Source organism: Leptosomus discolor, chromosome 3 (genome assembly GCF_034619465.1).
Source record: "Leptosomus discolor isolate bLepDis1 chromosome 3, bLepDis1.hap2, whole genome shotgun sequence".
NCBI classification, from domain to species: Eukaryota; Metazoa; Chordata; class Aves; order Leptosomiformes; family Leptosomidae; genus Leptosomus; species Leptosomus discolor.
In genome coordinates this window covers 54,102,641-54,123,230 of record NC_141393.1, presented here as the reverse complement: position 1 = coordinate 54,123,230, position 20,590 = coordinate 54,102,641, and the positions used below count along the sequence as shown (strand labels likewise).

Sequence of the window (20,590 nt, the reverse complement as noted above, 5' to 3'; positions counted from 1 at the left end):
ACTCCAGGCCACCAGCTCCCAGTGCGGCCATGACTCAGTTGTCTCACTGGACCATCCTGTGCCACAGTGATGGGACACCTTATGGGTTAAAAAACCTTCTGCCTTTTTCTGTCCCTTTGTGTCTTTCCCTTATCTGAACCTTAACCCTCAAGGTAGAACCAGAAAATTAAATATTTCTTTGCCAGAACTAGAAATACCATGAGGAAAATCAATCCCCTGCTCCTTCGCATGATTTTTACCTGGCTACAATGTCTGGGAGAAGAGGAGAGAGAAGCCGACGAGAATCCTCACTTAGAAAGAAGTCGCTGGTCCTGACCATGGTTAGGAGAATGTTCTCCTGCCTCTGGAGGCCAGAAGAGTCCATGGGATCCACGGGATGCACACACAGTGGTTCAAAAGCCCCTTCAGTTGAATAGCTGCATTTGTTCATCAGTAACCACAGCAAGTGGTGTCCCTCTCAGTCTCCATAGGGCTGTCGGGAAGCCATGTTTATAGCCAGCTAGGGCCGCGTCTGCCACCATCCTTGCCAAAACCCTGCTGGTTCCACCATGAGTTTTGCCAGAGAAAGGACCCCGCCTCATAATACTAATTACTGTATTTCATCAGGCATACTTCGGTAGTTTCGATTCTTCTCAATACAGTAAGGAACTTGCCAGTTTTGGAAAAGGTTCGCAGTCGTGCAGGTGGTGGAAAGATCGGCATCCAGACCTGCTCTGCTGTGTGCACTGCATACAGCAGCCCAGGTGGCAGAGACACCCGGGGCCACCAGCACATCGGGGCTGGGCCATCTCCTGCAGGGGGAAGGGGCTATGTCCGGCACCCTGACCCGCATCGCTGCCCTTAATGTATCCAGAGGCAGGAGTTCTGCAAATGGTGGCAACAGGCATTCTCAGCCCGTCCTCTGCTCTGAAACTCCGCAGCTTTAACAAAGATGGACATTTGGGAGGAGGCTTGAGCTGCAGTTGCTGGATCGCCTCCAAAGAAAGCTCCAGACCCTCAGGGATCCTGCATGTGCTTCTGTCAGCAAGAACCAGCTCAGGTCTTGTTGGAGGAAAGTGCTTCCTCCAGAGGCTTTTTGGTCCAAGTGGAAGCTGGATAGCTAACGGTGCGAGTGGAACAGATGCATGTTTTGAAAATACACAGAGAGAGGTTTCCTTCCATCCTCCTGTGAGGCTAAGGAGGCAGGGCATCCTCCTGGGGCAGCCACACCTGCGAGGATAGCTGAGGCACAGGGTACGGTGCTGCCAGCGCCATGTAGGGGCCCACGTCCTTCACCTGCCCTCCACCCCGGCGTTCAGCAAGGTCCCGCTGCCCCTGGTTTGGAAGGGGCCGGGGAAGGTGGTGCCTGTGAGGACATGTCGCCTCACGCCTGGGAGCCGAGCGCGGTCAGAGCACCCGGCGGAGGGCTGAGGGGGGCGCCTCTGGGCATCCCCTCAGGAGCCGGCTGCTCTCAGTTCCTTCCCAGGGCAAGCCCTGACTGTGCGATTTTGTCACATTTTTTGAGCGCGGGAATGTCGAAACTTTTCCATTTCCTGATTTTTTGTGTTTAAAACGAGGGAAGCGCCACGCAGGTGCCGCCGCGGCTCGCGGGCGAGGCGGGAATCCCGCCGCCCTTCAGCCGCGGCCGCCGCGCAGCTGCGCTGGGGCGCGATCGCCCCCTGGCGGCGGCCCCTGGCGGCGGCGGGAGGCGCGGGCGGGCCCGGGCGGGCCCGGGCGGCTGCGCGAAACTTTCCGCCGGAGCGGGAGTTCGGCTTCCCCGGCGCGGTGTGCGCCGCCGCCCCGCGGAGCCGCGCCCGCCTCGCCCAGGGCGCCCCTGGAACCCCTCTTGGCCGCCGAACTGAAAAAAAAAAAATTCTTATTTTTTTACTCTTTTATTTTCTGGCTATTCGCTCCCCGCCCCCCCCCCCCCCCCCCCCAACCTCTTCCCGAACCGGCGGGGCGGGAAGGGAGCTTCTCCGGTCTGCAAAATCAAAGCATGGCGGAGGCTGGCGATGAGAACCGTCCTCCCCAAAGCATCCAGCGCCTCTGACAAGTCCGGAGCCAGAGGGGGTGGGGGTGGGAAAGGGCGGGAGGGGGGAAAGCATGGGAGGGTGGGGGCGGCCAGTCCTTCCCCCTGCACTTGTCAGATGCAGATGGGACTGGCAAAGTTTGTTTGAATAAAAAAAAAAAAAAAAAAAAAGGCCAAAAAAAAAAAAAAAAAGGGGGAAGAGCAGGAGGAGGGGGAGGGAAAAAAAAAAAAAGATCCTAGAAATCCAAAAAGGCTCATCTGGGAAGGAGAGAGAGGAGAGCGAGAGGAAGCGGGATGCAACTCAACCTGACGCTGATCTGCTTCGTCTTCGGGGGGTTCCTGCCCGACGCCGCGGCCCGGCGGGAGCAGATGGACACGGGGCAGTGCGACCTTCCCCGCTCGGTGAGCCGGGCCGGGCCGGGCCGGGCCGGGGGGGGCGCGGCCGTTCGGGGATGCGCGGCTGGCCGCGGCACTCCGCGGGAGCCGCGGGGCTGGCGGGGGTGGGGGGCGCGACGGGAGGGGAGGAACCCCCCTCCCCGGTGCGTGTGTGCGCGGGTCAGGCGGGCGCGCGTGGCCCCGCAGGTGTGGCGCTGCCCCGCGCGTCCCCCGGCGCGGAGGGGGCCTCGGGCGGGCACGGGGCCGGCGGGATGTGGCGGCCGGGTGGGCGCCCGCGGGGGAGAGCGGGGGTCACCGCGGGATTGCCCCTACGCGGGCCCCTTCGTTGCCCGTGGATGGGGTTTGTGCGGGGAGATGAGACCCCAGCGCCTCCTTGCCTGCAGGCAACCCCGAGGGTGGCATTAAACCGCGGGCTGTCTCCTGCCCCTCTGCCCCTCCGCCACTGAGCAGCCCCCACTGTCCTCCCCGCAGCAAGGAGAGCTCAACTCCTTCCTCTGGACCATCCGCCGCGACCCCCCAGCCTATCTCTTCGGCACCATCCACGTGCCCTACACGCGAGTGTGGGACTTCATCCCCAACAACTCCAAGGCTGCCTTCCACGCCAGCTCCAGTGTCTACTTTGAGCTGGACCTCACCGACCCCTACACCATCTCGGGGCTGGCCAGCTGCCAGATGCTGCCCCACGGGGAGAACCTGCAGGATGTTCTGCCCCGGGAGCTGTACCATCGCCTCAAACGCCACCTGGACTACATCAAGCTGATGCTGCCCCACTGGATGACCCCAGACCAGCGGGGCAAAGGGCTCTACGCCGACTACCTCTTCAATGCCATCGCCGGCAACTGGGAGCGCAAGAGGCCCGTCTGGGTGATGCTCATGGTGAACTCCTTGACGGAGACGGACATCCGCTCCAGGGGGGTGCCGGTGCTTGATCTCTACCTCGCACAGGAGGCCGAGAGGATGAAGAAGAAGACTGGTGCGGTGGAGAGGGTGGAGGAGCAGTGTCACCCGCTGAACGGGCTCAACTTCTCCCAGGTAAGGAGGTTCCTGGGCCTCACGGCTTGTCCCAGGAGGTGGGGGCCGTTCTCATTGTGTTTTGGTCGGTTTATGGGGATGAGCCCCAAGTGTGTTGCACTGGGGTGGGTCACTTGCAGGCCTCAACAGTCTGTGTGTCAGGTGGCTCATTCTCCATTGCGCCGATCCGTGCTGCACGTTTACCGTGTATTATTTGTTTGAGAGGCAAATGTCCAGGGTGTGAATGTGTGTGTCCACTAGCTTGCCACTTGTGAGGGATACTTCCACGCCTCACGTCCTGTCCCAGAGCTGGGTAAAAAGTGCTTTATTTTGTTTGTTTGTTTTTAAGTAAAGCAGCTCTGTGGTACTTGTCAGGAAGAGGATGAAGCGTGAACAATGGAAAAAGAAATTTCTACATTGTTCAAAGAGATTTAAGTACGTGCAAACTGTCGGTCATCTTTTCAGTAGTCACTGCAGGTCAAAACAAACTGGCTGACGCTGCCCTCATGTACTGGGGGAAATTAAGTGTGCAATCTGCATGCATTTTTTTTTGTTTTATAACAGGTAAAGTTCAGCAAAAAGGAAAGAATGTAGATTAAGAAACAAAAGTTATTGGTGTAACTGAATTCCAGAATTCTTTCAGTGGATTTAGCTTTAAACAACCAAATACTAAGCCATGCGATCCATTTCATTTCAGTGGATTAATCAGGAGCACAGTCACAGCTATTGAAAGCTATTTGCTTTGTGAAACTGTTTATATGAAATCAGATTTAGTAGAAATTCAGGCAATGAACGTTTGTGGAAGAAAACAAATAAACCAGAAGAAGTTTAAGGTGGTGTCAATTACTGCTATGATATTTTGTTTTTAACCCGCTTTTCGTCATTGGCGTTTGATCAGCCTGTTTCCAGCTTCATTTTACTGTCCTAGTTTGAGCATAAATATTCTTGGTGATGTGGGAATAAGGATTAAAGGACTGATCTTTGGTGTGATTAAAATGTCCTTAGAGTGCCTTCACCCCCTTCTCCCCTGAAGTCTAGTGGGAACTGTTTTAAGAGGGAAAAGTCTGGCTTTCACTAACATTGGTTCATCAGATATTTCAGCTAGAAGTCTAACTCCTTATACAGCCTTCAAGAAGAGGAGATTGTTGCATTTGCTTTTGGAGGGGTTTTCTTGTTTATCACAATAATGAAAAGAAAGCCCATCAGGACCTTTGCATTAATTAATGCACATGCAAAAGAAGGAATTCGTTTTACCCTGTTCTGTTTGAAAGGTTTAAGTGCCTATCCTCTCTATTGAACCCCTTCTTTAAGGTGAGGTAAAAATAATTAACCATTCCAGACATCCCATAGCATTTGGTTGTATTAAGTCAAAATGGCAGTTATAATCAAGTACATGAAAGCACTTGGTTAAAAATGTACCACTTGGAAGCCTTTTAAATGTGAATCATATTACATTTTTTTCTTTTTAGAGAGCGAGCGAGTGACAAAGGAAGGAAAAGGGACAGAGTACAAAACTCACTGCTGCTCTTACTATTATGCTGTTTTTCTCTCGTTCACTGTATTTTAAATAGAAGCAAAAATTTCGCCTTCTTTTTGCTACAATAGTAACATAAAAAAGAACAGCAGAGGTATTACTGCTGTTGGCAAGTAAAGGACAATCATTTATGCAAAAAAATAATTTGTGCACAAAATCATTTGTGCTGATTAAAAAAATATATTACATTTTAATTATTACAGAGCATTGACATTGCTGCTAAAATAGATCAGTATTGGGGAGGATTTTTCCTAGATTGAAGGTTTTTCTGGGAACGAGGCCACCAGAACAACATGAGACAAAATTAAACAAAACAAACCAGATATTTATGTTCTTGCTTCCTCTAGATTTCATGCATCCTGACACCTGGCTAGTTGTTTAACAATAGTAATTTGTAATGTTATCACACCGTCTGGCAGTCCTACTGCTTGCTGTATTACTGTGCTAATTTAATGGAGTGGTTTGCTATTGCTAGGTTTTGTCTTCCAATTTCAGGTCTTGGAGCCTTCATTAAGCAATATGTAATTAAAACACACTAAAATGGAAATGAGAAATTGAGCAGCTTTTGTCTTGTAGGGTGTTTGCACAGTTTGATGGAACATCTGTGATAAATTACAGTCCCAAATCTGCTAAGGACATCAGCAGTTTTTACCTGTTTCCAGCATTACTGTTACAGGAATACTGCACGTCATTTCTGCATTTGGAATTCAGGTTTTAAAACTGTGCCTTGCTGAATCGTGTCAATGCTTATGTTTCCCATGTCCCCGAAGTCCCGTATTTTTGCCTTAAGCAAATTGAAAAAGAAAAAAATGCCTTTTTTTTTTTTGTTCTTCCCCTCAAAGGCAGCTTTGTGCTACTGCAAATATTTAATCTGACTACATGCACCAAATCTGTTAATGTGATACCGTGAGGAGGAGGAAATCTAGGAGTGGTCCCGGTATGGTACTTGGTTTTGATCTGCTCTGAAAGAAAGCGGATACACTTGCATTTTTGACCAGGAATGATCTTTGAAACGTTCTGTGCATGGCTTTGAAATGTTGATTGTCTTAGCCGGATGAAAAGATTAAGATGGCTCATATAATTAGCTGCTTCCCGGAGAGCCAGCTCTTGCAGGTAGAGCAGGGCGTACTGTTTTCTGTTGTAAACCCAGAAACTTTGTAGTTTGATGCTGTGCTCCACCTGAAATCTCTGCTCAGTGTTTCATGCCTCTTTTCCAAACTGGCACCGCACCCATTGCCCTGCTTTCCCACTGACCAGCTGCCTTCCTGCATGGCTTGTGGAGGGAGCATCCTTCCTCCCCCTGGGACTCTGCCAGCTGCTGGTCGCACAGAGTCCAGGCCCTGGGTGTTGCATAGCTGGTGGCAAGGTGTCTGAATCGCAGCAAAAGGCTGGCTTGGGAGCCTGGCAACAGGGACATTCAGATCAGGTTGAAATTTCACTACTCCTTGGTATACGAAGTTTCAGGGTTTTCACTGAAGGTGGGACAGAGAGAGCCGAGAGACACAGAAAGAAGAGGAAGCAGACAACTTTTCTGTCTGACAGCATAGATACTCATTTACAGCGTGGCCAGGAAAGTGCAAAATCAAGTGGGCCAGGACTGAGAAGAGCTGGTGGTGGGAGGATGGTATTCAGGACCTTCTCTTATTGGGATCCTGGCAGAGGCACTGCAGCTGGCACCATGACAAACTGTGAAGACTTGTTGAAGCTTGGGAGAGGGTTAAGTTTTCTCTCCTCTTAGGGACCCTCATGCAAGTCTGTGGTGGAAAGCTCTCCCCAGGCTGACAAATACTGTTGTTGGGATAAGGAGGATGGTGATAGTGACTCCCTACAGTAGCTGCTCAGGTCTGTCTGTGTCTGCCCCGATCTCCCAGGGCTATGGTCGCACCCCCGCTCAGCCCCAGGCGTGAGCGCCCTGGGGCAGTATCACGTTCCCGCTAAAAGCCTGTACGGTCAGCAAGGGGAAGGTCTTGCTCATCTACCCAAACCACTCTGCCCAGGGGAGGTGGATGGTGGCTCTTGCTTGTGTTTGATCCTGTTTCTCAGCAGGATCCCCAGACCGAGACAATGTTGATAACCCTTCCTCCAAGTTAGAAATAAAATCCCTCTCGCATCCCATCCCATGCTTGTTCTTTTCAGGGATAATCTGCATTCAGCTTGTGCCAAATGCCCTGAATCCCCGGGTTCGTGAGGGGAATTTTGTGTCAGGGCCTGACTTCATCCTGACCTGTCTGTGAGGGAAGCTGCTAGGCTGGAGGGGAGCCGCCGGCACCCCTTTTCTCTCCCTCTGTCGGTCGGGGTTTGCGAAGCCCTGACTTTGGTCTTCTCCGTCCTGTATCATTTTCAACTGCAGGGGGAGATGTTAAATATCAAACCGGTGTTGATTGGATCAGAGACGGCCTCAAAGAAAGAAACCTTAGACCATGCCAGATTAAACTTCACACTTCACCATTCTTCCCCTTTCGTTTCTTTGCCGCCTCATTCTCTGCACAAATAAACGTCGTCTCCTTGCTTCCTACCAATGAGACAGCATTCAACGGGCAGGAATGACTTTGTTAACAAAATCAGTCTTCATTTCCCAGGTCCTGCTGTTCCATCAAACCCTGGGACATGGCAGCTTTGATTACTCTAGTGATAGGATTAGAGGGGGAACAAGTGCTAGTTAATAAAAGGCCGATGGGTGGTCCATCATGTTTGGTCACTGACAAATCTGCAATCTTGAAGCTGGACCTTCAGTAGCAAAAAAAGTAAGACACAGTAATATATAGATAGGGCCACAGCCTGGACTTGCTATTCCATCTCCCTTGTCCCCTTGACAAATTAAACATTTCTGTGATCACAAAGGTGGGATTCTCAGAGCTGACAGGGACCGGTATAACTGACTTCAAGGGAAGTTTGCCTGTTTATACTAACAAAAGATCCAGGCTCAAAGTTTTGCGAACCAGATTAGAGGGCTCAGTTTCAGAGCTAGTTGACTTTTGACAGTCTGTGTAGTTTTGTTTGAGGGAATATTGTTTTTTTTTTTTTAAAAAATTATAGTTTTTGAAGAAAAGCGTGTTTTGCCTAGTAGAAATAACAGCTTTTTGCTTTTAAAAAAATCCAGGCTTCATGAAAAGGGCAAGAATAATCAAAAATAGCTTAGTATCAGCTCTTTTGGTTGCTGAATATTGTTGAAAGAAATGTTGTTAAAAAGTTTGATTATACATAGTTACACATAGTGCACATAGTTTTCAGCTTTCTGGCTTTAATTAAACTATCACCTCCTTCACCCACCCCCCACGCCCACACCGCAGGGTAAAAAAAAATCCCCCAATAAAATTAAACTTGCGGTAGAAATTCGTATAGCAGAAATAGAAATCCTTCCTTTTAACTCCCTTTGAATACTAGTGGAGCTGCTTTACATCTTTACCAGGGGAACTTTTGAAGGTGAAACTATGCAGGTATTAAAACTACAGTAGTCACAGTAACACTGGAAAGGATCAGCAGATGATGTTTTATAGCTTTAACTAACTGTACATGTTCCTCTTCACAGCCAGTTACTGTCTCCTTCTTCACCTCAGCCCCCATGAAAGTCCCACCCTGGCATTTGATGCCTGTTAAGAAAAAAGCCGATCAGTTAATTATGGCTTGAGGGGCAGCTGGCAATTCTATTTATTGTGTATATAACTGCAATAAGTGCTCATAGAACAGGTTAGAGATGAGCCCTTCTTTTCCCTCTGATCCTTCACACCTCCCTTGGTAAGATCCAAGCTGAAGACAGGTGTACCTGCCTCAGATCTGAAGAGGACTCTGTTGGTTGATTTGTTTGCAAAATTATGGGTGCTACTTGTGATTGTTTTTAGGCAAGAATTGCATCTTTTAAGGTGCACTTTAATGGGAACAAACCCCCATAAAACAGTGGTGAGCAAGACTGACACTCAGGGGAGTCCCTACCGTGTTTGAGGTAGCTGAATGTTGCCAATGAATAGAAGTAAAATTGCAGAATTGTGCCCTTTTTTTCTGTCTTTGTGGTGAGAGGTGAGTTGAGGTCAGAATGTGGTCCCTTTGGCTCCAGCGATGCCTGGTTCTGGCGGCAGGGAGCCTTGGTACTGCTGCAGCGGGAGGGGTGCGGGGAGCACCTGGGCACACTTTACTCCCTGGAGCAGATTCACTACCCAAGCTCTGCTTTGGGAAAGGGAGTCAGAAGAGGGACAGATGACCCAAATCCATCCCCATACCTAGACACTAACGCTGCTTTCAGATCACTGGGATCTCTCCTGGAGCAGTTTGCCACCTCTGAGCTGCTCACCCAGTAAGTGCAAAAAAATACCCCCCTCTTCAGTAAATGGTATTTCCACAGCGATGATTTTACCTCTGTTTGTCATCTGCTGTCAGTTTCTGATGCGATTGCAACAGCAGTCAGGATCCTGTCCCCGGCCCAGAGTGCTTTGCTTATAAACAGAACGAACCATTGACCTTAAAAACCTCAACTTCAACTATAGTGCAACCTACAGTCCTCAGAAGGTCTTTAACAGCCTCCCCTCAGCTCCCTAGCGAGTAGCAATCCACATTATAAAGCTAGCCCACATCATTCAGGCTAGTCAGAGGTTCCTGTATTGAAAAGGCCAGAAATGATCTTAAGCAAGGGCACTCATTCACCTTGCACTCCTGTGGAGACAGGGATCAGTGGCAGCGCTCCTGGCAAAGCATATTTTGGAACTTCAGAGGGAGATAGTGTAAAATAACAGGTTTCCCCTGTTCTAGGCTTTACACTGCAAACCCTTATTAATCTCTTTGTCATTAGAAGTTGATGAGACAGGTAAAAGGCAGAAGAAATCACAGAGTTACTGCTTGAGCCACGTGAAATCCGTGTGATTTCTTTCATCCTTTAGTCCTATTAGAGGGGTTCTCTGCATGCTTGGATGAGGGGCTATAAAATGACTTCTCCAGAGCACAGTGTTTAGGTTAGCACAAAAATGGGAGATTTTCAGCAACAGCCAGTGTTTTGGGAATTTATTTTTTTTTAACTTTCAAGAGTCAGCGTTAGAAGAGCTCTATTTTGCAAAGAAATAGATCTGCCTTGTGTCCACACACTTTTCCAAATCCCTCTTTCAAGCTGACAAGCAATTCAGATCCTAGATACTACTAGACTTAAAATCTGCAGAAAGCACTGTGGATTGATCAGAAAACTTCCACATCTTTCTGAACCTCTCAAATTATTTATACGTTGCAGTGACTAAGACATTTTTCTGAACGTTGTAATAATTTGTGAGCTTAATACTCTTTCTGTAACCCATAAAGCATTACAGTTTCCAGCTCACTTCAGACACCAGGAATAGCACTAGTGCCTGCAGAGTTTAAAACTGCAGATACCAGTGTTTGAACCTAGTGTCTCCATTCTTGGACTGGAATTGGAACAAGGCTATACTCTCAGCAGAGGGGGAACAGACATGCAACTAAAATGCATCACTGGTTGTACCCATCACAACAGCTAGTAGTTATGGTGTCTCATTCATCTCCATGGATTTGCTTTTTCTGGCGTTCAAGAGAACCATATAGCTGCCTCATGTTATTGTTATTGTTTATTTGATCTAGTTGTCATTTAAATGCACAGAGAATTAGAATTGACATGGTTAATACCTGCAGCAGAAGCTCAAGCAGGAATTGGCATAGATGACTGCTGCTTTTATCAATAGTTATTCCAGCAGCAGTCCTTACCATTTGGGTTTCCAATTTTTAGAGCTTCTGCTGCAAGTCATTTCAGGACTTCTAGCACAATATAAATGAAAGTTACTAAAAACTGTAAATTAAAACCATATGTTCAGCATTTTGGATGGATGTTGTATGACTTGAGGAGGCTCATTAACAAAGTATTTTTAGTTTGAATGAGATCAAAGACCCTAGTTTTTTCACTTGAGGATCATTTAACATAGGCCTGGACACCCCATTTCTCATCGTACATAGACTCCCATAGGCCAGTTATGTCTGAAGAAATCATCATCCCTGAAATATTGTAATTAGATTTATTATCAGTAGACCACTGCTGATCACCTCTGTCCAGGCGCTGCAACAACACTGAGGGTTGAAGAGTCTTGCAGATGACAAAAGGGAGTTTTGTTACTGACTACTTCAAAATCAGGATTGCAGGCCATGCTGGTGGGTAATGGTGTTAGATGTGAAAGACCACTGGTATGAATCAAATCTTATATTTTGTACTCATTCCAGAGTGTCCCTTCAAGCCTGAGACAACTCTGAACCATTCCCAGAAACTCCTAGTGGCCAATAGAGGAAAGATTGTTTAAAAAAAAAAAAAAAAAAAAAAAAAAAAGGTTTGTTCTGATTTCTTCTTTTCCTAGGGTCAGTTAACGTGAAAGTTACAAAACCTTTCACATGAATTCCGGTCCAGAGGTTCCTCATGCTTTGGTATACCTGCAAAATCACAAGAGTTCATTGAGATGGGCACAGATAAAAGCAAGTAATTCAGTCGTAGCCAACACGCTGGTTGTAATAACACAACTAAGGGAATAACACTAAATGGTTTACGTTTTCCCCAGATTGCATCAAACTTGCTTCTTCTATCCTAACTTTTGTATTGGGGCACCCATTGGGAGACACAGGTATGCCCAATACATAAAACAGAGAAGAAGCTGCCTTCATAGTGTGGAACGACATTCATCAGGCCCCCTTTGTAAGCTAAGGAATGAGAAAAAGGAAACAAATCTTCAAGTGATTTTCAAACCTCTTTACATTTTAATAAAAGTCAATTTACGAGCAACACAGGGGAAATATTTCTTTAAAGTAGGAGATTCTATGCCTTGAAAATATCCCCTCAGTATTTTAGAGACTGTATTAAATCCAAGGTCTCCATTAGGCTCCCTCACTTTTGTTAGCAATCACAGTGAAGACTGATTATTCTCTGTATGCTTTCTGCCACTGCACAAATTTTGTTTTCCTTTGATTTCTTACAGTCTTTTCCTATTGCAGGTGACAGCATAATAGTGATGGAGAATATTTATTTAAATGTGAGACAAAATACTCACAGTATAGGAGTTTGCAGAGTCAGCAGAAGGGGAGAGGGCAAAAGGGTGATTTGAGAAACATGCCCAGCTTTTTGCAAGTCTTTGTATTTCTGGCAAGTGATTGATTTACAATTTTAGAAACAATCATTGAGATTCATGTTATTCCAGGAGCGAAGTGTGATGGGACACATCCCAATATGTCCCATTGGTTCTAAAGCACTGGTAAAATCATCATAGCACTGTTAATTGCAAAAGAGCTAAGCCGATCACCATGTGAAGAGCTGGTCCTGACATACTGGGAGCCAGCTGAGGTGCTAGCTTGTAGTTTGCTTTCAAGGTAAGTTAATTCTTTATTTTTGGGGTATCACAGGAGCAAGAGAGGGACAAGTACGCTAAAGAGTCTCAAAATGATTGTTTTTGTAAGAGTTGACTATACAGAAAGCCCTTCTTTTTCATAATGACTTTCTTTCCTGATTAATACAAGAAAAAGCTAGAAAGAACATTCTTAAAAAAAGCTCATTATTTTCTTGCTGAAGAAGATAACTCACTAAGGCATAGATTTGAACAAAGTGAAATTTCTAGTACCAAGTTACGGCCAAAACAATTCTAATATGGTTTGGCCTTCAAACAACTGGGATATTCTATTAGTACACAGTTACAAGGGAACTGAAGTGCAGTTCTTTGAGCTTTTCTCCTTTCCATTTGCAGAATACCAGGGAGATATTTTCTCCCTGGTGTGAGCATCAGACCATGAGACCAGGTTATACCATCCTGAAATAATCCAGGTCTTTTGATGGTGTGATGAAGTTCAGAGGGTCAAGGCAGCAGGCATTCGCAGGCATGAAACACTGTTCAACTTTATGGATTGGCTTGTCGCTGCATGCAGACTTGCACTGACTAGCTTTTTACCCAGCTAATTGTGTGAGGCCAGGGAGGATTTTCTTTATTAACTCAAGTGGCTTGGCTGTGAAATGAGACATACTGTACAGTGTATAACTCAAGCTCACTTTCAAAGGCATTTTTGTTGAAGCTGGGTATCCAGAGAGACCTGAGCCTTTAACGTGTAGTCATCTGAAACGTGCTGTAGAAACTTCATAATTTAAGGTCAGCATTTACACTGGTTCATGTTCCAGTAATGGAATAGTGCTTGCTTTAAAAAAATACTCTATTTATACAGTGTGTTTTTTTCTGAGAAAGAAACTGACTGCTTTGAGCACTTGCTGTGTGCTAACTATGACTGGAATAGCTTGTAAGGATGTACCATGTAGAGACTTCAGCAAATTATGGCTCTGAAATTGAAAGAAAGCATAGTTGGGTGCGTTTGGTGTACATTCTCAAACCTGAAAGTGTTAGTTGTTGAGAATCACTTGTAGTAGCACCTTTTTGTGTGTTGGGAAGTACAAAGAGCTATAATCTCCCAAAAGGTGTCATATTTTGAATGGATTTTGTCATTACTGACAAAGAGATCCCAGTGGAAGATATCCTTAGGAATGCAAAACACAATCACCAAAACCCACACAAGATCCCTTATCATGCTCTCTCTAGAGTTGTTGCAGATTCATTTGAATTACACTGGAAAGATTTATCTCTTATTAATGGAGCACTCTTCATTTTTTAAAATTGAGTTGTTGTGCAACACATCAAGTAACAATGTCATAACACATCGTAAATCAGTTTGTTCACTGAAGGATTCTAGATGAGTTAATCTAACATCCTGGACGCAGTTCATGAGCAGTTAATTTTAGCAGTTCTCTTTGATATATATCAGTTAATGCAAAGCAACTCCAGCCATTATGGAGTAGAGTCAAAACTGGTTAACAGCGAAGCAAGTACAGACAAAGATTTTTCAGAGATAAAGCCTTTGGCAGATCGTTCAAGGGATCTTTGCTTTATATAGAACAATTGTAGCTCTAATACCAGCAGTGCAGACTCTCTGGGACAAAGAGAAAACACACACACACCAAACCACAGAAGAAAACCACACACACCACTTGGTACTTGCATCTAACAAGAAAGTCAAGCTAAAGTTCACTAACCCTGACTTAGTTACCAAAGAACTCCAAGGCAGGCAATAAGTTGGGAAGAAATACCCCCAAAAAGGCATTCAGGAATTATTCCCATTGTTAGTGGGAGAAACTGAGAACGTTTGATTTGAAACACGAAGTCATCCGACAGCCTGCCAAATGCCATTTATCTCAAGGTCATGCAACATAAATAACCCCGAGGGTTAGCTCTAAAGCAGAGGAGCAGGAGGTAGCTAAACAAAAATAGGGGAAGAGATTCCTCTCTCTCTTGTCTGTGGATGTTTGACATGCTACTGACATGGTTTCAAGGTCTGGCACTCCTAACGAGTCTGGTGTATTAAGGGTAGTAAAACACACTAAGAGCAGGAAGTGTAGCTGAACGTAACATCATGGAAGGAACTGCGGTTTGAGACCAAAGCACTAAGCCGTCATGCATTTTCTGCAAGAACTAGTCAGGGAGACTAATTAAAAAGGAAAAGTCTGCCAGAAAAAAAATTTCCTCTTGAAGGTTAAGTCTGAAAAGATTGATCTCTGTTTTACAGTAGGGATGACCAGTGTCTATTTACTTTTGATTGAGTGGTCACATGAATTTTCCCATTCTTCCAACACACCAAAGTATCAGAGCTTTCTTACATTTTTTAAGAGAATAACAAACTTAGCAACTGTCATGTCTAGTAATCCATCATCCCTATCAGTCAGGGAAGGAAGGGGTGTGTTTTGCCAAGATTGCTTAGACCTGAGAGTATAGCTTTGAAGATACCAATAGAAGAATTCCAAAACACTTGGTACCCATTCTTCCATTCTCTGGAGTAAAGATCAGTGTAGTTCACATTAAAACAAATTAAACAAGCAAGCGGTCCATGAACCTGGAATCCAAAACTGTATCTCTGTAGCCTTTGAAACTGGACAAGTGTCTTTCCCACTGGTTTATGTAGAAGGGAGCTTTGTGTAGCCAAATAATTCATGAAGATAATTAGGAAGAAAAAAAGTTAGTCAATAGTCTTCTAATCTATTGTGACTTTGATGGGCTTAAAAAGCAGACTGAGTGGAGTTACTTGTGGTTTCATGTTGAATTCTTGATGCCATGAAAAAAGTGAACTAAACTCACTAAGTCAGGAGAGTTTCAAACTGGAAGTGTTTTGATTCAGCTTTCCCTTTCCTGGTTCGGCCAACACTGCTAGAGATCACTATACAAAGTCCTATACATCTGTATGGTCTGAGCACCATTCGTTCCGATGCTGGGCATCTGGATAAAGAACCCCGATCCTAATATACACATGTAGAACCATTTTATATCTGTAGGCCTTACATAACGTGTTGGAAACTGAGACATGATGTCAGAAGCTGAAATATCCCAAATATGTTTTTATGTCTGGGGCTAAGATTGTGATTTATCCATCTATGATTTTTTCTTATCCCTTTCAACTTATTCAGTTCTCTTAGAAAAAGAAATACTTGTATGTGGAGGGACTAGTCAATGATGGGATGTGAAGGGGACATCTACAGAAGTCTAGGCTGGTTGCACTCCAGAACCTACACTTCTTCAGGCGAGGGGTTATGGGACACATCTTCATCCCTTGGTGAACAGAGCAGCTCCAGCCATCTTTGCACCCTATTTCAGTCCCTAATGAAACTGATTTTCTCAAAACCAAATGATCTTTAAAAATGGCAGAGGGCATAGACTTACATCATTAGCAATGAACCAAATGCTTTTGTGTTGCAACAACTTTTGTTGAGGGATTATTGTGTTGAAAATCCACTGATCGAGAGCCTGGCACAGGCTCGAGAACTCAGCAGTTCCACTTTGCATATCCTGCCATCATTCAACAAGCAGACCCTATTGCTAGACGTTGCAGTAGGGCAGCCAGTTGGCTTCTCCTAGCCTCCTTAGGTTTCCAGATGTCATAACAATATGAGAGAGAGAGACTTAGCCATCTTCCATTTGTTTACACTGGAGCTGCTAGGCAGAGACCAAGCCACAACACTGCACAGCTTTTCAAAAAGGACTTAATAGGCCTCTCTGTAAACAGATCTAAATATTTGCTCCAGTGACATTTATCGTATCACACGTCTAGCGCAAGTGTTTCGTCCTTGTTTTGCTTGCATGTTTGGATTCTCTTATAAACATTAATGAAGTGCTTGAATACAAATGAATAATCCTCCCCGTTTCTTCCTACCCTGGAGGGGAGGGGAATGGAAGGGCATGAAGTAATAATAGTTCAACCTTCAACCCATAATTGCTCAGTACATTTTGGTAACAGCTTTCATTCTCACATGCTTTAAAAGGCTTCATTTGGCTTGTACATCCATGCAGAAGGCATTGCACCTTTCTTCAAAGGCATCTGCAGCTCGGGTTGGGGTAGGGGGCAGTTAGCACACAGCAGTGTGTCATCTGAGGTTTGATTAGTCGTAGCAAGTTGAGTTGCGGCTGGGTTCCCAACAGGATGGCAGAATTGTGCCCTATCTACAAGGCTTTTAGTAGGGGCTATATTTAATATATTCTTCCCTAGGCATCTGGTTTTGGCTATTGCCTGGACAGAATAATGAGCCTGAAACACCTCAGAGCTAACTCCATATGGCTGTTCATCTACCTTTTGCTGGAGAACTGAGGTTGTTCAATAGATATTTTGCAATTACTACAGCTTGAATATGATGGGAGACAATGTGCTTCCATATAGCCCCTTCTGTTCTCTTGATGCCCTTATGTAGGACATAGACCCTAGTGGGCAGCTTGGTCTGGCTTTTGATTTCCTTGCTAAAGGAGAGGCGAGGTATGGGTAATGAAAGACTGATCAAATCTTGTTTCCATAAGTGGTTACTGTGGGGGCAACCTTTAGAATATTTTTATATTGTCTAGGGTATGAGGCCATAAAACAAATGTGTTAGATGCCTGTTTCCTGATCATAAGAGCGGTAAAGTTGTGAAGCATATCAAGGCTTGATCTCTCAAGCTGCTCCAGACTGAGAAAACTTTGAGTATCTCATTCCTGTGTGGGAGCAGTTACAAGATTACTCCTTTCTCCCTGTGGCCAGTTCAAGATGTCACAATATCTTCCATGTACAATGAATTATCATCATCTCCTGCCAGGTGGGACAGTGCTTTGCTCAAGAGCTTACTAAGCGTCTTTAGTTTCTGCAGCTGGACTTGTAAGAGCAGTGGTTTGGCTTGCTTGGAAGCCAATAATAAAAGACACTCTGTATTAGCCAAGAGGGTCCCTTCAGAAATTCCCCAAACTCATGCAACTAAGCTCTTCGTTCTTAAGAGCGAAACTGCTGCATTTAAGCTGTGGGACATAAAAGAAATAATCAATGCCTAGAAAGTAATCGAAAGTTCATTCTTCAGGTGATCTTTAAGAAAAAAATTATCCTGTACAAGACATCTGCGGGTTTGTTGTCTGCAATAGTAGTAAGTGCAAAGGATTTATTTCACAATAATCAGGCTTTGGGAGGTGAAGATTAATACCCAAGAGGAAGAAAATGCATGTGTTTCCTTCGTCTGAGTGATTAGGTATAAAATGGGTTAAAAATTAATGCTGTCTTTGCAGCATGTGTATGAAACCATTCACTCTGCACATATTTGTGTACTATTAGAAAGTGCCTGTCAACTCCATTAATTATCAAATTACTTATTCAGTCTATACATTCCTTGCATAAGTCCATATCAACTTTGCCTCTTGTAACAGTGTTTGTTTATATGAGCCAGAACTCTCAATCCTGAGAAGTCTAAAACTCCTCTCAAAAGAATTTCTTCGTCTGCGCCTACAGGGACCCAGAGTAACTGCTATTGAGAGGATACTCTTGGAGTGCTTTTTTGGTGGGGACCTGGGAGTAACAAAATTGTCTAGAAAGGTGTTCTCTTGTCACCTCTGTCCATGTTGATAGTTAAAACAGAGGAGACTAAAATTGTTACAGTTCTCAGCAGCTGTGAACTGCGCACTGGAAAAAGAAAAAGCTGGGAGAAAAGGACAGAAAAAAGAATTTGCTGATGTTTTTGTCAACCTCTGCCTGGTGGGCCAACACTAATGGAGGCTTTTTTTTTTTTGCTAATTTATAGTCCAGTGCATTCCAGGGTCCCCGTCGCTCAAGTATTCTGCCTTTTGCTCATTTGCTGGAATACAAACATGGAAGTGTATTTGGAACTCGCTGGAGCCTTAAAAAAACAAAATTAAGGCAAGCTGCCAGATCAGAATCTAATACACAACATATGTTTACAGGATTATAGTCTTTTGCCATGCTGGCTGTAGCAGCACTGCAGTGTGAAGTAGAGTAAATACCTTCCAAGACCTTTTATCATCCATCGTGCTTATCAAAACAGTAAAAATACGGTTTTTATTTCAGCAAACGTGCCTTTCCTCTTGTCTGAAGCCCTTTGAATTCCCCGCCACATTTGGCATCAATGGAAGAGTATGCCCTTGGTCTTGTTTGTCTAGTTCTCCTCCTTTTCATGAGAGCTCATCCAGGGTTGACCAGGTTCATCCACCAGTTTGGCAAGCATCCCTGAACAGGACCCCTAGTTTGTAAGGAAAGAGTAATGTTGACCCCAATCTGCCTTGCGCATTTGTAGTGTAAGTCACGGCACTTTATGAGGAGTCTATGAAGAGGAAAGGGTTGTTTGGGTGTAAGACACAGAGGACTGAAGTGAATGAGGTGTTTTAAGCTAACTTGGCTTACCTCAACTTGTCCAAATGAAATGCAAGAGGTGCTATTTATTCACAGGTAGTTCAGGCCACAGGCTGTAAAAAATTGTCCAGCAGTGACTCAGTTTACCTGTTGTCACTTTTTAATGTCCTGAGTTGACCATTATCAAATTTGGACCCCAATTTAGAGACAGAGTGAGAGTTCTTGATAAATGTGTAAACATGTGTAAGCCATTTCCAACCCTGGAAAATGAGACCAGGCTGGTTCTAGACAACATAAAGCCAAACCAGTCACTTAGTCCTGTAAAGAAAAGTTGTCTGCTTCAAACTTTACCCCTCTCTTGGGAGCCTTCGGAACTACAGGGAGGTTAGTGTTTGGCATGGCCAGCGAGTCCCACTAAGGCTCTGTGGTTTCCTTCTGGGCTCTGTTACCTATGCCTTACACGATGCTGGTATATACTCATCCAGTGGTGCCTCCACTCAATCTACAGTAAGGTAGAGCCATTGAGACTGGGGTCTGTTGCACTGGAGAGCCACAATCTCAAGGCAAGGACTCTCGTGACAACCGAAGATTTAGGAATGAGATGCAACGGACAGTGCTGCAAGGCAGAGGGAATGGAAGACAGGCAGTTACGCCAGACTCCTGTCACCTCCTGTGGCTGCTCTGCCCAGCGTGCAGTAGACTAGTTGCAAAGCTACTACAGCAGCAGCTGGATGTGACCTGCAGAATGAATAATCAGTAACAGTATGCAGAGTCCAGGAACATTAAACTTGAGGTGTCCAAAAATGTTGTGGGATGAGTCAAAGACTTGGTGGGTATATGAGGCTCTGAAAGAGCAGTAGGCCATCACTTTTTCTTCTCCTCCTCATTCTCCATATGTAGGATATACCTCACATGATCCATGAAGCATGGTAGGCCACCTGGATCCCATGAACTCTACATGCACTACTCCAAGCTTATCAATGGCTGTGCTTTCAGGCAAGCTATATTAGCAGGAGGCAAGACTTGTCTGGAGCCTCAGAGACAATCCTGATGTGTCCTTTTGTGTTTCGGTTCTCTGCATGCAAGATGGGCAAGATATTAGAGCTATTTATTTTTGGAACATGCCTTTTTTTTTTAAACAGAAACAGTGCTCATGTAATTATCTGTATTTGAGGGGGAAAAAAGTTCCTTGAAATGTCTCAATTTCAAATTTAAAGTGAAGTTAGAAAAACACAGGAGTCTCATCAGCAGAACAACAGTCTAGTGACGGACCCAAATGGACATTTTTGTGCTGTTAGCTCATAACAACACATTAAAGATAGAAAAGGCTGAATTCTTAACTTTTTTCTTGATATACAGTTGTTGTTCCCTGCTGAACAGTGGAAAGTGACAGAGGTGAATGTCTCTTAGTAGCTTTGGATGAATGTTAATAGAGGAGAAAGTCCTCTGGTGCTTCCTTGCTTGGGGCTTTCTAACACAACTCCAGGATGCCTGACTAGCAGATTGTTTGAAACAGGTGACTCTATAGAATATGTTCTTTACAGACATCAGGAAAGTTATAGTACTTTACAGCTTATGAGTTATTCTTGCCCATAGGAGACTTAATATGTATTTTCATCTGATTTCCAGCGGGTCAGATCTCTGCTCACATTTAGTAGTGTCATGCTGTGAGTAGTCATTGTTCTTGAAGTAGTTTTGGATCAAAATGGTGGGCAGGACATCCAAGTTTCACCTCAACATTTCATCAAGGAGGTTTCTCTTAGATTGTCTTAGCCTGAAGTTCATTTCAGAAATAAAAATCGCAAACATGGAAGCCACATAGGCTGTAGTATAAATACAGATCTTGCATCTCTTGCAGCTCCAGGACTTTGTTCTATGTAGCTCGGATGACCCAGGTCCCTTGCCTTTACGCTTTGACCACTGACAACCAATTTATCTTTTCACTTGAGGTGGCAGATTGAAGAGGTGGTCGTGTTTTGGTGTTTCACTCTCTCATCTTTGTC

The 20,590-nt window shown here is 44.9% G+C and overlaps 1 protein-coding gene across 1 annotated transcript in view; it reads left to right on the top strand.

Annotated features, from left to right (window-relative positions):
- The first annotated feature begins 2,302 nt into the window (after positions 1–2,302).
- The window catches only part of TRABD2B (TraB domain containing 2B), a 291,040-nt gene continuing 272,752 nt past the window's right edge, over positions 2,303–20,590 (top strand). Inside the window, exons 1-2 of the mRNA XM_086463200.1 lie at positions 2,303–2,410; positions 2,876–3,436. Of these exons, the coding sequence (XP_086319326.1) occupies positions 2,303–2,410; positions 2,876–3,436 (669 nt within the window). The remainder of the gene's footprint in view (positions 2,411–2,875; positions 3,437–20,590) is intronic.